Source organism: Balaenoptera physalus (assembly GCF_965194825.1).
Source record: "Balaenoptera physalus genome assembly, chromosome: 1".
In the NCBI taxonomy this organism is placed as follows: domain Eukaryota; kingdom Metazoa; phylum Chordata; class Mammalia; order Artiodactyla; family Balaenopteridae; genus Balaenoptera; species Balaenoptera physalus.
The window spans coordinates 79714714-79734552 of NC_138882.1; the positions used below are offsets into that span (position 1 = coordinate 79714714).

At 50.1% G+C, this 19839-nt stretch overlaps 2 protein-coding genes across 4 annotated transcripts; one reads left to right on the top strand and one right to left on the bottom strand.

Annotated features, from left to right (window-relative positions):
- Nucleotides 1–7358: 7358 nt before the first annotated feature.
- On the bottom strand, nt 7359–18196 carry SLAMF8 (SLAM family member 8). Of its 2 annotated transcripts, none has more exons than XM_082426916.1 (6): nt 17684–18196; nt 17177–17353; nt 14265–14462; nt 10042–10347; nt 9856–9960; nt 7359–8113 (listed from the first exon to the last, which is right to left on the bottom strand). In XM_082426916.1, the coding sequence occupies exons 2-6, from the start codon at nt 17214–17216 to the stop codon at nt 8049–8051; spliced, it is 714 nt and encodes a 237-aa protein (XP_082283042.1). In that variant the 5' UTR covers nt 17217–17353; nt 17684–18196; the 3' UTR covers nt 7359–8048. The 2 variants fall into 2 exon arrangements, with proteins under 2 accessions (XP_082283042.1, XP_082283041.1); XM_082426915.1 differs by having other exon boundaries at nt 14265–14591.
- Nucleotides 12799–14098, top strand: LOC309644605 (uncharacterized protein). Of its 2 annotated transcripts, none has more exons than XM_082428431.1 (2): nt 12799–13045; nt 13135–14098. In XM_082428431.1, the coding sequence occupies exons 1-2, from the start codon at nt 12803–12805 to the stop codon at nt 13483–13485; spliced, it is 594 nt and encodes a 197-aa protein (XP_082284557.1). In that variant the 5' UTR covers nt 12799–12802; the 3' UTR covers nt 13486–14098. The 2 variants fall into 2 exon arrangements, with proteins under 2 accessions (XP_082284557.1, XP_082284558.1); XM_082428432.1 differs by having other exon boundaries at nt 12799–13000.
- Nucleotides 18197–19839: the final 1643 nt, after the last annotated feature.

Here is a 19839-nt window from a genome sequence, read left to right on the forward strand (position 1 = left end):
ATCCCAGGAAGCTGCATCCTCCTTACCGTCCAGCAGGGCACAGCCGACCACTCTCCTTTCCCCAGCCAGCCTGACCCTGAGGCGGCTCCTCTTGAAGTCCCCCCATGAAAGGATGCCTCAGAGAGAGACCCAGGGCCTCTGACCTGGCTGGTGAGACCTATCTCTATGGGACGATAATGGTGTCTGACGAGGACTCCTTTGGAGTGACTGATGTGCTGGTCTTCTCTGTCTGACCATGACACTGCCTCTGCTTGGAAAGGCTCTCCTGGGACAGCATGGGGGCTCCACCTGGACAATCTAGGTGGGACTCTGAATGCTGAGGGTGTGGGTTGCATTCAGAGGGTGCTGGGGTCAAGGACGGCCCCTCATGGTCAGAGAGGCAGCTCCAGTGTGCCCCACCATTATTAACCTCGGGTTCTGAATGTTTAGGGGCTCTCTGGGGTGAGTAGGCAGGATTCAGGCCAGGTGGCTGAGAAACTAACCAGGACAGGATCTGCTGGGGCAGTTGGCACTGAGGGTGCTGTGGGAGGTCCCCTCTGCCCGAGCTGTCTTGCAGCCCTTTCAACCTCAGGTTGATGTTGGGGGGTCTAGAATGTAATTCTGGAGCTGAATGTAAAAACTCAACTGGTTACAGGCATGAAACAGCTGTCCTGGGTGGGAGTGGACCGGGGCAGAGGGGTCGATGGCTTCTCTTCCTTAAATCGATTTACATTTAAATTATTAGTTTGGGTCGTATGAAATCGCCTATATTTGAGCATTTTTTAACCTATAAAAATGACCATTTTCATATGATGCCACCCAATACATTGTTCAGCCTCCAAATGTCTTGTTGCTTTTAAAGTCCTGTTCCCTGATAATTAAGGGCCAATTAACTTTTAACTTCCCCCTAAAACTTGCCCTTCTTTCTATATTTCCAGTTTGGGTAAGTGGCACCTCTATCTGCCTAATTACTCAGGTCAGACACCCCAGTGTCATTCCTGACCCCGCCCAGACCCCCCTTCGCATAACTAAAAGTCCTGTCTATTCTAGCTCTTAGATATTTCTCGAATCATCCACTTCTTCACCCCGCCCCCGCCCTCGCGCACCTCAATTCAAAGCTATCATCGTGTCTTGCCAGGATCCCTGCACTAACTTCATCTTCCTGCTTTCACACTCTCCCCGCATCAGTCCATTCTCCACACAGCCCCCAGAGTGAGCTTTTAAAAGTGCAAGTCTGAAAAACAAAAAACAAAAAAACAAAACAAACAAAAACAAAACAAACAAACAAAAAAAGTGCAAGTCTGATCATGTCATTTCCCTTCTTAAAACTCTTCAGTGGCCTCCGTTTACATTTAGAATTAAAATTTAAATCTTACCATGTCCTACCAGACCCTGCATGATCTGACCTCTGCTGTCTTCTCCTCCCAGGGTCCCCCTTGCTCATTAAACTCTGGCCATGGGGACCTTCCTTCAGACGTTTGTATATGCCAAGGTCTTTCCAGGAGGGCTTCCCAGCACTCTCATCCTCAGCGTAGCAGGCCTCCCTACTTTGCTTTACTAACTACTGTCCCTGCTAGTCTCAGCGGGAACATCCTTCCTCAGAGGTGCTATTGGGGTTGCCCTGCACCAGCTATATTCTGCTCCCTCCTTATTCTTGCTCACAATTTTCAGTTCTTTTCCTCTCTAGAGCTTAGCACAATTTTAATTAAATAGTTGTGTGTATTTGTTTCATGTTGCTCTCTCCAACTAGATGGCAAGCTTCCTGGGTGCAGAGCCCCATCTGCCCTACTCACAGCTGTATTCCCTGTGTCTCTGGCCACGGTAGCTGCCTGCAAGAGACACACTGAGTGATGAACGCTGGAGATGCACGGCTCAGTCCTGCAGGGAATCAGGGGCTGCTGTCCCCCATTTGATTCCAGAACAGTTTGATTCTGGGCTGCAGTGTGAGCTGGGGGCTTGCTCTTCATCATGGGGAGGCAGGGGGGAGGGTCTCAGGTTCAGGAGGTGGATGGGAATCATGATAGAAAAAAGTCCAGGGAGAGGGGTCCCCATATTCAGGCCTGCCCTTAACTTTTGTAATGATAAATCAGGCTAACAAACTGTTACATAAAACATGTCCTGCCCTCCTCCTTTGACACATATACCTTCAAAATGGCCTGGAAGTCTAGATTTGGATTCAGAAATTTTGGACTATTGGAGTTTCATACCAGAACTTGGTAGCGTAGGAGGAACTGGCCCTTTGCCCCAGAGCCAAGGCCAGCTCAATCTTTTGTTGAGAGTTTTAATCTTCAGTGAGTAATATGGGAACAGAAAACAGAACAGATTTATCCCACAGTGGCCCCTAAGGAAGGGGCCTGAGGCCTGCATTCCCCAAGGCCACCTGGCTTTGTTCTTTCCAAGGCCTGGTTGGTCAGGGTTTTCTTTGGTTCTCTAAGTGCTATAGACTGAATGTTTATGTTCCCCAAAATTCATATGCTGAAACCTAATTCCCAGTGTGATGGTATTTGGAGGTGAGATCTTTGGGAGGTGATTAGGTCCTGAGGATGGAGTCCTCAGGAATAGAATTAGTGCCCCTAAAAACAGACCCCAGAGAGCTCCCTTGCCCCTTCCGCCATGTGAGGACACAGCAAGAAGACAGCTGTCTATGAACCAGGAAGTCTGGCTCTCACCAGACACTGAATCTGCTGTTGCCTTGATCTTGGACTTCCCAGCCTCCAGAAACATAAGAAATCAATTTCTGGTGTTTATAAGCCACCTAGACTATCATATTCTTTTACAGCAGCTTAAGCTGACTACGACACTGAGCTATCCATGAATTTCTAATAAATTCTTTCTCCCACTTTAGTTAGAACCAGAGTTGGTTTCTGTTGCTTGCATCCAAAGATAGTCTCCCATTGTTCTTAAATATTTTGAAGAATATGATTTTTAAAAGGCTATATGTATTATATTCACTTATTTGGCTGATATCCTGTTGTTTTGTGCTTTCCTGCTAATAGCATTACCACTTTCGATCCATCTCTCCTTTTTTTCAGTTCTGATACATTCCCTAAGCACATACTGAGCAAAATGGTAGAAGCAAGCAAGCTAGAGAAAGTCTTCTTATAGTAAGCATGACTTGTTTCTGACACCCTAGTGGAATCCTTTCACTGGCCAATTTTGTTCCACTGTTTCGTCATTCATTCTTTAATTTATAATCCATTCTTAACGTTGGAAGGATCCTATGGATTGTCTAGGGCAGGAATGGCATCTTGGCGTCCCGCTTCAATTAATTGGTCAGAGTTACTTGAGCGTTGTGAACTCAGTGGGAAAATTGTGTCATAATTAGTTCTCCATGTTTGACATGGTCATGGAAGGTGGAAGTCTGGATATATGTACCACATATTTGTCATTCCTGATCTAATGCAACTTAGCACCTAGTCTGAAAATTCTCTGATCTATAGTATTGCTCTGAGATGGTTTCTGATTAAGCACATTCATTGGAAGAGCTCACTTCATATGTGGATTTCTCCTTTTGTTATTAAGTTCTTCCCTGGGAGTATGGGGCAGAGTAAAGGGTTGGGTTGATTTAGATAACCTAAAGCTAATTCTGATTGACTGCCACTGACTAGTTATGTGATTCTAGGGAGTAACAGTCTCTTCCGGCCTCGGTCTTCCATCTGAGAAATGAAAAACTTGAACCGAGTAACCACAAAGTTTCCTTCCAGCTTGAAGATCCTATTATTCATATGAGTCAGTATTTGCCTCACAGAGACATATTCCATTGGCCTCACTTACACAGTAGGGCTTACATGAGAGCCCCTCAAATATTGGAGGACCAACGGCCTTCTGAGCTTTTTGTTATCAGCTAAACATGCCCAGTTTCTTTAATCATTTCTCATATGATGAGGTTTCCAGAATTTTCACCATCTGGTCATTCTTTTCTGGACACCTGAGTTTTCCAATGTCTCCCTGGAGGTGTGGCTCCCAGAACTGGACCTGGGCTAGTCGTGCAGTGGGGGTATCCCCACTCTTTTTTTTTTTTTAACATATTTTTTTTGATGTGGACCGCTTTTAAAGTCTTTATTGAATTTGTTACAATATTGTTTCTGTTTTATGTTTTGGTTTTTTGGCCGCGAGGCATGTGGGATCTTAGCTCCCCGACCAGGGATCGAACCCACACCCCCTGCACTGGAAGGCGAAATCTTAACCACTGGACCACCAGGGATGTCCCCTATCCCCACTCTTTACCCATGTGATCAGCCTGCCCCTCCTGGACGATGGGACCCGTGCTGACCAGTGCACAGCCCACTAAAACTTTCCTGAATCTAGGGATATATTGTATAGTTTAGAGGCCCTCCTTCAAGCTGCATGCAGAACGGATGCAGGGAGCCATGGAGTCAAATCTGGAAAGAGGTGGTGCTTCCTCCGAAGACCAGTAAGTAACCAAGTACTGGTGAACTGAACAGGTGCTACTTCTTGATAAACATGGAAGGAAGATTTGCCAGAGATATCATTAATGTTTGCAGCAGTTTTTTTTTTATTTATCAATTTTTAAAATTGAAGTATAGTTGATTTACAATGTTATATTAGTTTCAAGTGTACAAAATAGTAATTCAATATTTCATAGATTATACTCCATTTAAAGTTATTCTGAAATAATGGCTCTAATTCCCTGTGCCATACAATATATCCTTATAGCTTATTTATTTTATGCACTGTAGTTTGTACTTCTTAATCCCCTACCCTTATCTTGCCCCACCCTCCTTTCCTCTCCCCAATGTTATTTTGTTTTTTGAAATGAGGCATTGGGTGCTCATAGCTCCACTGGTGAGAAAATGTGTCTCTAACCCTTCTCTCTTGCGATACCCTCCCCACTCCATTCCCTCTGACATCGTGGCACATGAACCCTTTGCTCGAGCAGCTCTTGTATTTACACAGGACAGGTACAAAGGCTCTTGCTCAAAGGAGATATAATGAAAACAAGGAAAAGCAAACACAGATTTGGAGTGGATTCTGGTCTGACCGTGAGCCCACTGGAGTTAATGGTGCCAAGGTCATTATGGGAGGAATCTGACATTCAAACAGAAGGGGTCGCTCCTGGCTTCCTTAACCCCAGGGACGGGGTGTTCTGAAGACCACAAGGTCCCAAGTGCTGTGGCCCCAGACCATCACTATGGTCCTCCCCTTTCCTTCCCCACCCTCTTTGTTTTGGCCCAGTTGCCCTGCTCTCCGCTCTCCTCTTCATAAACCCCAACTATGCTCCCCGTCAGGGCCTTTGCATCCTCTGCTCTCTGGAACGCTCTTTGCCCAGCCACTGCATGGCTCACTCCACTGCACTGGGCTTCTGTTCACATGTCACCTTGTCAGGAGGAGGTGTCCTCTGATCCCCTTATCTAAGACAGACCCCTTCTCCCCAACACACCATTCTCTTGCCATTTACTTTGCCTTAGCTTTCTTAGTAGAACGTATCCACATGTGACATGTGCTTACTTGCTTATTTATATTATCTAGAATATAAACTCCATGAAGGAAGGACATTGCTTTATTCACTACTGAGTCCCCAGTGCCCTGAAGTCTACCCAGTGCATGCTGCACACTCAATCAATATTTGTTCCTGTGTGACTTTTAAAGCATCAATCCCAATGCTTTTCAACACGAACGCTGTGGTGGGTTAATTAGTCCACTAGTGGACAAATGAGTCATTGGGGATGGGAACCTCAGTTGATTTGAGCAGTGTGAATATGTTCAAAAGGTCCTGGCGTACCACACAACAAAACCGCCATCTACATGAAGTCTCCAAGGGTTACCGTGTGAAGGAGAACTGTGGGTCCCACCCCATCCAGAACTGCTCTGATCTGAGGCGGGGCCCTGGAGATGAAGGCAAGAGAGAAGGGGAGTGGGGTGTGTGTGTGTGTGTGTGTATGTGTGTGTGTGTGTGTGTGTGTGTGTATGTGTGTGTGTGTGTGTGTGTGTTTCCCTCATTCAACCACCATGGCTCATTGCTAGACCCTGGGCTTTCTCTTTCACATCAGTTTTAGAGACTAAGGCCAGTTTTGCCTGGTTCATTGACCAGGCCCGGGGAATGCCTCTGATGACAGATGGCGGCAGCGCTAGCTGCTGTGGCCATGTGCACTGTTCAGGTGGACTTGGAAGAAGGTGATGGGAGAGAAGTGGATGCAGGAGAGGCATGAGGACTAGGCGAAGTCAGGTGGCCAGCAGGGGACCTCTGAGCAGAGCCAGCAGGCAGGGAAATTCCAGGACTAGTCGTGTGGAGAAGTGGCCATATGAATCTGGAGGCCAGCTGAGCTGACCATTTGTCCAAGGTGAAGTGACTGCCCAGGAACTGGGGAGAAGACAGAAGCCCCTTTCACAGGGCTGACATCCTGGGTGGAGGGATTGAAGCCACCCTGGGAAAATACTTCAAAGCCTACCCCTGTTTCTTCAATGCCTCCTTCCTCTACCATCAAGACTTGAGTGAGGTCCCAGAAAAAAATCCAGTTACACTTGGGAGAGAGAAATGCTGGACCATATCATCTACTAATTCTTAAGTGTAAGTTTAGCTCATCAATTATTTTTTCCAGTGGCAATATTCCAGAGCTTTTTAAGACAGAATCGCTCAGTGGCAGATTATGTTTTGCAGAGATGGCCACAATAATACCTTCCATCCCACACGCTCTCCTTTCAGAATGACCTTGAACAACTTCCCATTGAGTGGTGGGTCCCTTGAACTTGGGTGGATCTTCTGCACTTGCATCTGAAAATGAGTGTGGCAGATATTAGGATGCCTCAGCTCCTTTCCCTCCATAATTTCCCTTCTGTTTAGCTTTTCCTGGCTCCTCCCTCTCTCAGTCTCAGGCAGAGACCCTCATCCTGAGCTGAGCTGATTTTCTTGAAGTTGTGCAAGAACTTCCTGTTGGCTGAGGAATTTAATCTCTCTTTTTCTGGTCACTGTGCTAGACAGTGAGGAGAGAATCTCAAAGCCAACTCCAGCTCCTGTGGGAGGCATGATGGTCAGTGCTGAGGGTGAAGATGTCAATTAAAAAGATGTTACCGGCAAAATGGCACCCATCCCAACCATGAGATATCAACCATCCCTTGATTGTCTAGAACTGTAAATTACCTTTGAGGACCATGAACTTGCAAGTCCTTCAAGCCGGAAAGAGAAACCTTTGACTCCCACGTCTCTTCTTCATCAGGTTCTAGACCTTTTCTTATAATTCCTTGGTTGTGGGAAACATCAGGGTCTCAAATGACAGGGGCTGGGGTTGGGGCTGAAAGTGGGCGATTGTCTAATGTCTTTTAGAGGCCAGAACCCAGGCTGGAAGTAATCCTTTGATGCTGGTTGGTTAATAGTTGTGTTAGTCTGCTAGGGCTGCCGTAACAAGATATCACAGAATGGGTGGCTTAAACGACAGAAATTTATTTTCTCGGTCTTGGAGACTGGAAGTCCAAGACCAAGATGTTAGCAGGTTTGGTTTCTCCCAAGGCCTCTCTCCTTGGCTTGCAGAGGGCTTCCTTCTCTCTGTGTCCTTCCATGGCTTTTCTTCTCTGTGTGTGCATTCCTGGTGTCTCTCCCTCTTCTTATAAGGACACCAGTCATATCGGATTAGGGCCATCTCAATGACCTCATTTAACCTCAATTATCTCTTTGAAGACCCTATCTCCAAACACGGTCATATCCTGAGATACTGGGGGTTAGGATTTCAACATATGAATTTAAAGGGGACAAATTCCATCCATAACAATACTTCATGAACAGTGATGGAGGAGTGAGTGCCCTGGACAATCAATCTATGGATCCTGGAGAACTTCCAGTGTCCTTGAGGGGATGTCCTGCTGGGCCCATGCTGCCCAGAGCAGAGCCAGGGCATGCAACCAGGGGAGAGGGAAGGGGGAAGGTGTGGAAGGTTGTGTCAGTGCTTCCTGCCCTCCCAGTGTGACGGCTGCCCAGGCGGTTCCCGAGAGGTGGTACAGGAGTATCACAGCAGGTACGAGGCCCATGGTGGTTTCCAGGTACCAGCTACATCCCAGAGCATCATGTGGCTAGGCGGTGGGTTTCCTCACGATCCAGGCATTGCTCATGGCAGACCCTACACGAGGGGGTTCTCTGTCTCTGGAGCCACTTCATCAGCACAGACATCCTTCTTCTTTTTCCCTGGCAAGGAGATCAGAACGAAGGTTACCCCTCCAATGTTTGTACCTAAGGCCTCTGAATCCTGACTGTCCTTGCCTATTCCTCAGGCAAGGAATAGCTCTCCTGGTTTTCTAAGACCCTGGAAAAGGAGATGCTTCAAGGACAGGAAGTTCTTCCTAATGTCTAGCCTTTCTCTGCAATTATGGCACGCGTTTAGCTGTAGAAGGTATAGAAACTTAGAGCTGGGATGGACCCAGTTAAATGACTAGGCAGAAGCCATGTGGCAGAGGCAAGGGCCAGCCTCCAGTTGCCCTGGGTAGAGCCTTTCCACTATCCCAGGTAGTTGGATTCTCTCTACCCTTCTCAGTGTCCAAAGCTGCTCTTTTCTGAGCCTTGAAAACATTAGGTGAAGTGAAAGAAGTCAGTCACAAAGGATCACACAGTGCATGACTCCATTTACAGGATAGACTGTCCAGAAGAGAGAGTGTAGAGACAGAAAGGAGATTAGTGGCTGCCTGGGTCTGGAAGGGAAAGGGGGACTAGGGAGTGATGGCTAAGGGGCTTGGGAATTTCTTTTTGGGGTAATGAGAATGTTCTCAAATTGAGTGTGGTGATGGATGAACAACTCTGTGACTGTAATAAAAGCCATTGAGTTTTACACTTGAAATGCATGAATTACATGGTATGTGAATTATAGTCCAATAAAGCTGTTAAAACAAAAAGCTGCTCGTTTCCTGGCTTCCACCTTCTTACCACAAATCCTGGGGGCTGTCTGAGGCAAAGGGTCACGTCAGACCCTCTCAGAAGCAGACAGGCCCCTAGGTGGAGTGTGACCTCGGCTGCTCCCTCCTCCCTCCCTTGCCTGTGGAAAGAATATACAGGAGCCAGCCAGCCAGCCAGCCCAGCTGCATGCTCAGTGGCTGCGCCAAGACTCTTGCCTTTTAGGACACATCCACTGAAGTCTTATGCCTCCTTCTCCTTGCTGACCCACTTTCTCCATCCTGGGACCAGCCAGACAGCCTAGGATGGACATGTCCACGAAGCCCAGGTCAGCTGGGGTAGCTCTTTCAGGAGCTGGATGGAGAGCTCAGAACCCAGCTTGACCTCTGAGTGTCCCCTTCCTTCTTCTCCTGGGGGAAGGAGGCCCTATCAGTCCCTAACCAGAGAGGTGTTTCTCTCAGGGAGCCTTTCCTAGGATGGTTGGCAAGAAGGAGTTGGGATTCATCTAGATTTTCACTCAACATACCTTTATTGATACCAGCTATGTTCCAGGAACCCTTGCTAGGTGTCAGGGGGTGGTGACTCAGCTTTCGTCTTTCAAGACCTGAGAACTCCATGGGAGAGTGAGGGCAGTAAGTGCTGTGACTGAGATGAGCACTGGAGAGTCAAGGCAGGACACAAACCCAGCCTGGGTGAGGGAGAGAAGGTCGGGAAGGCTTCCTGGAGGGGGCACACCTTGAAGATGGTGGAGGTGACAGCCAAATGAAGAGGGCGAGCTGGGTGGGAAGTTATGGAAAATGTGTTCCAGACAGAAAGAGTAGAATGTGCAAATGCCTGCAGAGGCACACAAGAGAGTAGCTCCTTTGAAAACTGCTGAAGGAACTTCAAGTATTTCAGTCTGACTGGAGACCAGACTATTAGATGGAGAGGGCCAAGAGATGACATGGGAGAGGTAAGCCTAAATAGGAGGAGGTCCAGACTTGGCCCTCCTTCCCAGAAGACCTACCTCCTCCACCCACCCCCCGCCCTTGCAGGACTCCTACCTGAGCAGGGGCCCCAGTGCCAGGCAGAGAGACCAGCCAGGATCAGGAACAGCAAGACAGGCACCACCACCAGTAGCACATCTTTGTAGGAAGCCATCCCTGGAGCTGGACATGGAGGGGGCGGGGTCACAGGTGGACTGAATGCTTCACCATCCCTTAACCACTGGTCCCCAGCCCTTGGCATACCTGCCTGTCGATGGCAGCTCTCCCAGGGGGTGACTGTGGCCAAGTCCCAGCTGACAGGGTTTGAGACAATGCAGGAATAGGCCACACCTTTGTCACCTGGTCCCAGTGACACACTCAGCACATGTCCGTCCATGAAGAGGCCACCTGGCTTGATATCAAGGTCAATGGTTCCCTCCCGTCGCCAGCTATAGGTTATGTCGCTGATGTTGGGAGCCCAACAGGACAGGAACACTTGGCAGGTCTTGGGGGGCTGAGCATCCCCTGATACAGCAATGAACACTTGTACCTCGGGCCTGGGCACTGCATCTGAGCAAGAACAGCAGAGCCAGTGTGGGTTATAGGGATGCTGAACGGGGCCCATAGCTCCAGCTCTGGGGTCCACGCAGGGCTAGATGCCAGCTCTGACTAGACCACTCTGGCTCTAAAGCCTCATCAGGCTCCCATCGCCCACAGGACGGAAGCTGAATTTCTAAGTCTGGTATTCAAAATCCTTCATTAAATGGTTGATGTCAACCTCTCCAGCTGTACCTCCTGCTGATCTTCCCCACCCATCTTAATTAATTTCCTGTTCTCCCAAACGTGTCATGCTCTTCTTCATATCTTTCATATGGCTCAGCTGTACACATATGCTTTTCTCGTCTCACCCTCCTAGAAAACTCCTACTCATCCTCCAAGGCGCAGCTTGGACACACTGCTTACTGCTCTGATTAGGAAGCCTTCTCTGATATTCCAGGTATGGCTCTGAGCCCTCCGAGAACTCTGTGTATCCCTTGTCATCAAATTTCCCTGATACGTGATACATCAGTCAGAGAGACAATAAACGTTTATTAAGGTAGGCACAAAAACAAACACATTCCTGGACTTTTGGAGCTTTTGGAGTTTGGTGAGGAAGACATACTAACAAGTGATTATGAATAACTAAGAAAATTATTACAAGGATGCAAAATTCTGTGAAGGAGCAGACCAGGAGGTAGGGGCTCTGCCTTGTTATCTCCATAACCCTTGCTCTCAAGGTGCTCAGCTACCTGGGCCATTGGACAAATTGGTGTCCTGGCATTCCAGACCATGGCTGCCCTTTCCTACATCAGTTGATGAGTAGATCATGAGTCTCGTGGCAAAGTGGGTCAGCGGGAGAGCATTCTGGCAACAACGGGAGGGCTCAGCCTCTGAGAGCATTCCAAAGTTAAGCTGAGTAAAACCTCATTAATGCCAGCTCAATCTGGTGGGATTTGTGATATGAAAAAAGAAAAGATTTGTTGGGTGTACTAATAGTATAAACAAAGATTACAGGGGAGGGAGATATTTACACTACTTAAGAGGACAAGCTGCTTCCAAACACCATCAGGCACAGTAGAAACACCCATTGACATTTCTAGTAACTGATCTGCTAATTCAAATCATTCTTATCTATTGTCAAAGCAGAGCTCCTAAGGACGGCTGCTTGGCAGCTTTGTGCAATTAGTTCTAATCACGCTACGTATTTGGAAGCAATAAAACAGCAATTTCCTTAAAATCTGTAATTCAGATGCTGAGAACAAGGCATTTTAGAGCTTAGTGGTGTGGGTGCTGCATGTATTATCACATTCAACGTCCTCATTTCACATATGTGGCAGCTGAGACTCAGAACGGGGGAGAGCCTCCCTAGCTGCCTGTATGGTTGTGAAGGCTGTTCACTGTGCAAGGGCGCTGGGCTCAGGGGGTAACAGGTAAGAGGGGGGTGCTGAATTCCAGCCAGCACTCTGCTTGCCAAGCCGTGCAACACGGATCAGGGTCGTGTGCATCCAAAAGGACACACATTTAATTGTACACTGGCAGCCCGTCTGGCTCACCTAAGTGAAGAACCAGTTATCTCCCTCTAGGTGTGGGAGGGTCTCTCTCTTTCCGGTTTGCTACTGCCTTTCTCTCCCTCAGTGTTTTGCTCTGCCCAGCTATCACCCCTACTCTCCATTCTTAAATTTGCACCTTTTCCTCCCCCTTATTCTATCCCAATTTCTGAGGTTTTACTGAAATAGGGGTCACTGACATATCTTTTCCAAGCCACTAGATAGATGAATAGGAGCTCAAAGGCCATTTTATCTTTACCAGCAGAAATACGGTGGCAGTGGTAGAAGCATAGGTGGTGATGGTGGTGCAGGTGATGGTGGGGGTGGTGAAGGTGGTGTAGGTGATGGTGGGGGTGGTGGAGGTGGAGGTGGTGATGGTGGTGCAGGTGATGGAGGGGGTGGCGGCAGTGGAGGTGGTGATGGTGGTGCAGGTGATGGAGGGGGTGCTGGAGGTGGTGGTGGTGATGGTGGTGCAGGTGATGGTGGGGATGGTGGAGGTGGAGGTGGTGATGGTGGTGCAGGTGATGGAGGGGGTGGTGGAGGTGGTGGTGGTGATGGTGGTGCAGGTGATGGAGGGGGTGGTGGAGGTGGTGGTGGTGATGGTGGTGCAGGTGATGGTGGAGGTGGTGGAGGTGGAGGTGGTGGAGGTGGTGATGGTGGTGCAGGTGATGGAGGGGGTGGTGGAGGTGGAGGTGGTGATGGTGGTGCAGGTGATGGAGGGGGTGGTGGAGGTGGAGGTGGTGATGGTGGTGCAGGTGATGGTGGGGGTGGTGGAGGTGGTGGTGGTGATGGTGGTGCAGGTGATGGTGGAGGTGGTGGAGGAGGTGGTGGTGATGGTGGTGCAGCTGATGGAGGGGGTGGTGGAGGTGGTGGTGGTGATGGTGGTGCAGGTGATGGAGGGGGTGGTGGAGGTGGTGGTGGGGATGGTGGTGCAGGTGATGGAGGGGGTGGTGGAGGTGGTGGTGGTGATGGTGGTGCAGGTGATGGTGGGGGTGGTGGAGGTGGTGGTGGTGATGGTGGTGCAGGTGATGGAGGGGGTGGTGGAGGTGGTGGTGGTGATGGTGGTGCAGGTGATGGTGGGGGTGGTGGAGGTGGTGGTGGTGATGGTGGTGCAGGTGATGGAGGGGGTGGTGGAGGTGGAGGTGGTGATGGTGGTGCAGGTGATGGTGGGGGTGGTGGAGGTGGTGGTGGTGATGGTGGTGCAGGTGATGGTGGAGGTGGTGGAGGAGGTGGTGGTGATGGTGGTGCAGCTGATGGAGGGGTGGTGGAGGTGGTGGTGGTGATGGTGGTGCAGGTGATGGAGGGGGTGGTGGAGGTGGTGGTGGTGATGGTGGTGCAGGTGATGGAGGGGGTGGTGGAGGTGGTGGTGGTGATGGTGGTGCAGGTGATGGTGGGGGTGGTGGAGGTGGTGGTGGTGATGGTGGTGCAGGTGATGGAGGGGGTGGTGGAGGTGGTGGTGGTGATGGTGGTGCAGGTGATGGTGGGGGTGGTGGCAGTGGAGGTGGTGATGGTGGGGGTGGTGGCGGTGGTTGTGGAGGTACTGGTTGTGACAGAGGTGGAGGTGAAGTTGCTGGAAAGAAAGACCCATCCAGCCTCCAGTGAATTCAGTCACCCCAGCTGAGGTGCTGAGAGCAGCTTTATGAATGACCCTAACAAACCTATGTAGAACAGAGGATCTGCTCAGCTGAGCCCTGCCAAGTCAGACTTGTGAGAAACAAAAATATTTGTTGTTTTTAACCAGTAAGTTTGGGGATGGTTTATTTTGCAATAACAAATAACAGAGAACACCCATGAATGATGTAAATTTAAAATCTCTCAATACCTCTAAAAGAGCTCTTTTAAGAAATATGACATAAAAATTCTGTACTTTAGTTGCAATGAATTTTTAAATTAAAATCATTGTGTCATAGTTTATTTGCAATATTTATTTTTCTTTTTGGTGGTGCATAAAATAATGGCACGTCTTATAACCTGTTATCTTAGAATTGATGATGTCTAGGCCAGCCTCTATCCCAGATGCTTTCTCAAATGCCATTGATTTTACCTTTATTGGCATTTTCATGGTAATATTACTATACAGGTTTTACAAGTGAGAAAGGTCAATGTCAGGGAGTAAGTATTGTGTCCAAGGCCACTGAGATAAGAAAAGACCAAGCTAGAGTTCAGACCAGGACTGTAGGGCGGAAAAGCCTGGCTGCCCCAGCCAGAAGCTCACCTGGGAGAACCCGAGGAGTTTTCTTACCTGTGGCTGTGGGGAAGCAGCTGTTCCCTGAATCAGCCATGAGGTCAGAGGCCACAGGTTTCTAGAGCCCAGCTCTCCCCAGTTTCCAGGACGCAGGATGCCTTTCCGGAGCTTTGTGGGAGGAGGTGGGGCAGAGAGCCTGAGTCAGGCGCACTCACCATACACCTTGAGTTGCAGGGTCTGGGTCCAGGCTCGACCTTCCTTGTCCACCAGCAGCACGGAGAAGTTGCCGCTGTCTCCAGACTCCAGCGGCCGCAGCTCCAAGCTGAGGTTGCCGTGCAGCTGGGCTCGGCCCAGGAAGCGGGAGTGGTACAGCGTCTCCAGAGACCCCCGGAAAAACGTGGCCAGGAGCTCCTCTGAAGGCCAGAGGGATCTCCAGATGGCCTCTCGGATTTGGAAGCCGGGAGGGCGCTCTGCCACCAGCAGCGCCGAGCCCCCCACCTGGCCCTGAACTTGGGCACCGGTGACAACGAAGGGAAGTAGTGCTGAAAGGACAGAACCCCATCACTCTGCCTGCCCCAACCTCCTCATCTCTCTCCTGCATGCAGCTGAGCTGCTGCGGAGCAAGGGAGGCCCCTTCTCTCCACACTCCCTCCACCCAAGCTGAGAGTGCCCTGCGCCAGGGACTGGGAATAAAACAGTGAGGAAGGGAATCCAGTCCCTGCGCTCATGGAGCTCAGACTCTTAAGACAGCAATTTACCATGATGGCAACAAAGGGTGCCCTGGGAGAACACAGGTAGGCTGATAGGGTGACCTTGCCAGGCCTTGAGGGACTCAGAGAAGAAAAGGTTAAGCTGAGACCGGAAAGAGGAATGGAAATCAGCCAGGCCAAGCAGAGGGCGGCCTGGAGTGGGGATGGGGAAGTGTTAGAGACTGAGTGGGCAGCACACACAAAGGCCCGGACGGTGAGAGAGCTCGGTGCACCGTGGGGAACTGAAAGTAGTTCTCCGCAGAGGAGGTAAGAAATAGCACTGCAGAGTCTGTGGGAGCCAGATCCTGCAGGGCCCTAAAAGCAACTTTGGAGTTTGGGCTTTATCCTTAGAGTGACGGGGGGGCCTTGGATAGTCTTTAAGTAAGAGAGTGACGTGATTAGATCCGTGGTTAGGAAGACAGCTCCAGCAGAGGTGTGCAGGCTGCACGGGAGGTGGGGCAAGACTGAGGTTGCGTCTATTCACCCCAAGGAGAGTGGGATTGTACTTGTACTGGAAGTACAATGGAAACTTGTACCGAGGAAGGGAGCAGCTGAGACAGGCGGAAGTGGGAGGAATGGAGAGGTTACTGTGTGTAGTCAGTGGGATCTGGTAACAGATTAGATCTGGGGAGTGAGGGCGCGCGGAGTCAAGGATGGCTCCCAGGTCCTTGGGACCCACTGGATGCCATTCTCTGTGATCCAGAACAGGAGGAGAAACAGAATGGGGGTGAGATGTCTAGAGGCTGTTTTGCTGGGAACATATTCAGTGTGACTTGTGTGGGTGACACTTCTGCTTGAAGTGCCCCTCTGACTCCTTTGCTGACTAACTTCTGCTCCTCCTTGAAGCATCACTGCCTCCCCTGGCCTCTGCCATCTGTCACTGCAGGTTACAAACTCTCTCTGTGTTCCCACAGCGGGCTGGGATCACCACTACAAATGCTCCTATCCCTCTATTGTGACCACTTGTTTATGAGTCCCATGAGACTATGAGCTCCTCTTTTCATGTTTGTACTCCCTGTGCCCAGCACAGTTTAGGAGCAGGATGTAGGAGAAACTCGGCAGATACACTTAATGCATGACAAAATTGGCTGAGGACTTCCCTTGTACCCAGCACAGGGGTGGGCACGGGGGTTCAGGGCAGAATAAAAGCAGATGGAGAACACACCCAAGTGCTGGGAGTTTGGTTAGGGAGCCGTGTTCTGGATGATCACTCAGCCAGCCGCTGGTAACTCCAGTCTCCTGTCTGTCTCACTGCCCTGCCAGCCCCAGTCATCTCAGTCCTAACTGGGGATGGCTTCAGGGTTAAGGCACAGTGGAGATGTAAAGAGAGCATAGCGCTAGATGTCAATCAAAACTCCTGTTCTATCCTGCCCTGGCTCTGCCACGAACAAGCTGTGCAATCTTCAGCATACCTCTTCCCCCTAAACGCTTCCATTGTCCCATTTGTAAAGCAAGGGGGTGCATTCAACCAGTGGTACTCATCCCTTTTACCATTCAGAAAAATTATTTTTGCTTCCCATGTCCACAGATTTGAAAGATTTGTGAACCAAACAGATTTCCTCTTTTTGGCAGGATTTCCTTCACATGTTTAGAAATGTTGAAATCTGCAGACTTTTGGAGCCAGGAACTCAAGTGGGGACACCGGACAAAATCATCTTGAAGTCCCTATGAGTTTCTGACACAAACAAAAGTGTCTGAGTATTTGCCACACCCCATGGCTCCCATCCCCTGGCCTAGCAGCGCTGGCCCTTGTCATACTGACCACTTGCTAACCAAGGGAGGGAACTCAGGCATCGGACAGGATGGAGGGGGGTGTCGCCCAGTGTTGAAGAGACCTGATTTGTCTCTTCTGACATCACACCGCTATCGACCACCCCAAGTCCACAGGCAGCATATTAACTTGCTTTTGTCTCTCATCCCTCCTCAATGTCCACTTCCACAGACCTGCAGGGAGGAGTCTGAGCTCCCCCACAGGCTGTTGGAAAGACATCCTCAGATTGTAAGAGCCCTGCCCGCCCCTGCTCTCCCCAGACCACATTTAGAATTTGCATGTGTTAACACTGCCAGACCCTCACATTCTCACGACCACCTCTTTCAAAACCAATGGTACCACCAGCCTCAGTTTTAACCTCCTTGGGCCACAAAACAGCTTGTGTCTCAGGGGCGTGGAGGCTCCTCGTGCTGCCATCCTTCTATCCAGGATCCTGCATCTCTTTGCCTCTGCCTAGCTTTTAAGGTTGCCCAAGAACTTGCTTCAGTCTTCCCTACCCCTCCACAGCTCCTGGGTCCTCACTTGGGTTGGGGAGAGGATCCTGCCCAGATACCTGGGGAAGGGACTTCAGCTCTCTGAGGCCAGGCCAACCGCCTGCACCACTTACCTTCCCAGAGAAGGAGACTCCACAGGTACCACACGGCCATACTTCGGAGAGGCAGGCAAAGTCGCTCGACAGCCAAATCCAGAACATCCCAGGTCAAGCGGATGCATGGAAGGAGCTGTGGTCCTTCTGGAAAGTCCCATGTTTAGAAGGAGGAATGTTGACTCAGAACAGGACGCCCTGAAAGTGAAAATATCCAGAGGAAAGTGGAAGTTGGCCTCGGGTCTGGCTGGGCTCTTTCAGGAGCTGATTCTTGTAAGTCAGCCTCTTTCAAATGCCTATGGTTGGCCAATGCAGATGGCAAGCAGCCCCCGCACAAGCCCACATCCTCCTCGCTGACTCCCGCCGGGCATCCCCACATCCCACTCTGCCCGGCTGCCCCCTGCCTTTCCTGTTGTCAACACAGAGAGCCCTCTAAACTGCGATTCCCATCATCACTTCTCTGCTTAAAATTCTTCTGCAGCCTCCCACTGCCCTCAGGATAAAGACTAAACTCTTGGCTTAGCATACAAGGTTCTCCTAAGTCCAACTCCAGCCTGCTTCTCCAGCCCGCCGTCCTACGTCCATTCCACTCTCCAGCCACGCCAAGCCAGGACTGCCTCTTCTCAGAACTGCCAATTCCACACTTCCGTTCGTTGTACTTGTTCCATTCATCCTTCTGGATGTGGCATGGCTATGCAGCTGGCCGGACTCCCATTCCAGGCTTCCTGACCACAGGCAGCATGAGGAACCTTCCTTTCTGCGTGCCCAGGGCGTGCCCGTTCCTCTGTCATAACTCTTAGCACACTGTTTCGCAACAGTTTTCTCATCTCCACAAACTGTTTGTTGCCAAGGTCTCATATTCATTTCTGTGTACCCCTCGGTGCTGGGCATGTCATGGATGCTTAATGAACATTTGTTAAGCCAGGGTGTGAATTCTAGAGATTGCTGCATATTTTGCTTCCTGGAAGCCCCACAACTCTCCTCTGAGAGGATCTGATTATCACCCCGTTAGAGCTGGGGGAGTTTGCAAACCAGAGTGAGGTTAGCACCTTTCGGAGGTCACAGAGAAGCAGAGCTATGAGCTGAGCTTCAGTCTTCCGAGTGTGGTCCATTTTGCCAGTCGCTCCATCCTAACTCCGTTTCTCTTCTCACTTGCGGTAACTTGGTTTCTTTAGTCAGGGAAGGCTTTGCGAGAAGATAAGGAACATCTCCGAGCTTCCTGAGTGTGGCTTGTGGTGTCTAGTCCTGCAGAGCTTCTGACCTGTCAGTCAAACTGAACGCTCTGCCCTGGACCCAGCTGGGAACGAGGCAGATGTGGTGGCAGGTGAGCAGGAGGCTTCCAGAAGAGGCTTCCTGCCCTCCAGTTACTCACCACCAAATTGTAGGAACAAGATATGCCTGGGAAGGGAAGGCCCACGACAGACAGACACGGCTCTGTGCAAAAGAGCTGCACAGACAGTCCACGCTGCAGGAGGGCACGGGAAGAGGTCTCTGTGGATGTGGGCAGGGGACACTTCCTTAAAAGGTGGAATTTGAGCTGCATCTTGAAGATGGACATGATTTGGATAGGCTGAGAAAACAGGGAGGGCCAGAGGTTGGGGGTGGGCTCTGAGCATGAGGGGAAAGCAGCGTAAAGCTTGGCAGTGGGGAGGTCCCGTGTGGGCTCCAGAGACAATGAAGGAGCAGAGAGAGGAATCCTTTAGGTAAAATGGAAAGGGAGGCTGGGAGTCAGATTATGGGGTCCTTGAGTACTGGGTTAAGTTTAGGCTTTTACTCTGGAGGCCAGCAACTCTCACCCGTGCTGAAAACTTGGATTCTCAGGGATTCTGGTTCAGTGGGGTTGGGCTGGGGCTCAGGAACCTGTAGTTTTAACAAGCACTGCACTCCAGGTGATTCTGAGCTAGTGAATGGAGGGAGGGCGCTGAGAAGCACTGCTTGGAGGGAGGGGGCTGCTGTCCATTTTGGGCTAACTTGCTAGTGGGAGGACAGCGTGCAGGGCTGATTGGGAGAGAAAAAAGAGGCAGGGAGGTCTGGGTAGCAGCTATTGTGATCGTCCTGACTGGAGTAGAAAGGAACCCTCTAGAGAGAAAGGGGCAGAGCTGGAGTTGTGACAGAACTTGGACACCATCCACCTATGGGACACAGAGGCCAAGGGAGAGGACTGATCTATGACTCCACTGTCAATTCCATCATCCATGTGTCAGATATTTATTGATCATCTACTTACATGTCAGGTGCTGGGGAAACAAAAGATGAAAGGCACAGCCTCTGCCCTCAAGGAGTCTGCAGTTTAGATGAGAAGACAGACATGTAACCCAGTAATTACAATCAGTGCGGTCAGAGCAATGCCAGCTGCGTGCATGGGATGCTATGGGAGCCTGAGGGTGGATGGGTGGGAGCCAGCTGGGGGGCTAGGAGGCCAGGTGGGCCTCATGGAGGGGGTAGTGTTTGAGGTGAGCCTTAGGATATAAACAGATGAGGGTGAGGGTAGGACTTAAGAACTCAAGCTCTGGGGTCAAGCTTCTTGGGTTCAGGTCTTGGCTGTGAAACCTTGAGCAAAGTGGCTGCTCTGTGTTCGGCATCTTCATTCACGAAACGGAGATTAATAACAGTATCTACCTCTCCGTGGTGCCGTAAGGGTGAAACCACTTAAAATAGGGTCTGATGCATAGTCAGGTAAAATA

Bases quoted from the DNA above. Each gene is read 5' to 3' on its own strand.
- LOC309644605 (XM_082428431.1), top strand. From the start codon at position 12,803: ATGGAGGGGGTGGTGGAGGTGGTGGTGGTGATGGTGGTGCAGGTGATG. The intron at 13,046-13,134 runs GTGGTGGTGGTG...GGGGTGGTGGAG, and splicing joins TGATGGTGGGGGTGGTGGAG to GTGGTGGTGGTGATGGTGGT.
- SLAMF8 (XM_082426915.1), bottom strand. From the start codon at position 17,216: ATGGCCGTGTGGTACCTGTGGAGTCTCCTTCTCTGGGAAG. The intron at 10,348-14,264 runs GTGAGTGCGCCT...GTTCTTGCTCAG, and splicing joins CCTGCAACTCAAGGTGTATG to ATGCAGTGCCCAGGCCCGAG. The intron at 9,961-10,041 runs GTATGCCAAGGG...CTCCATGTCCAG, and splicing joins GAGCTGCCATCGACAGGCAG to CTCCAGGGATGGCTTCCTAC.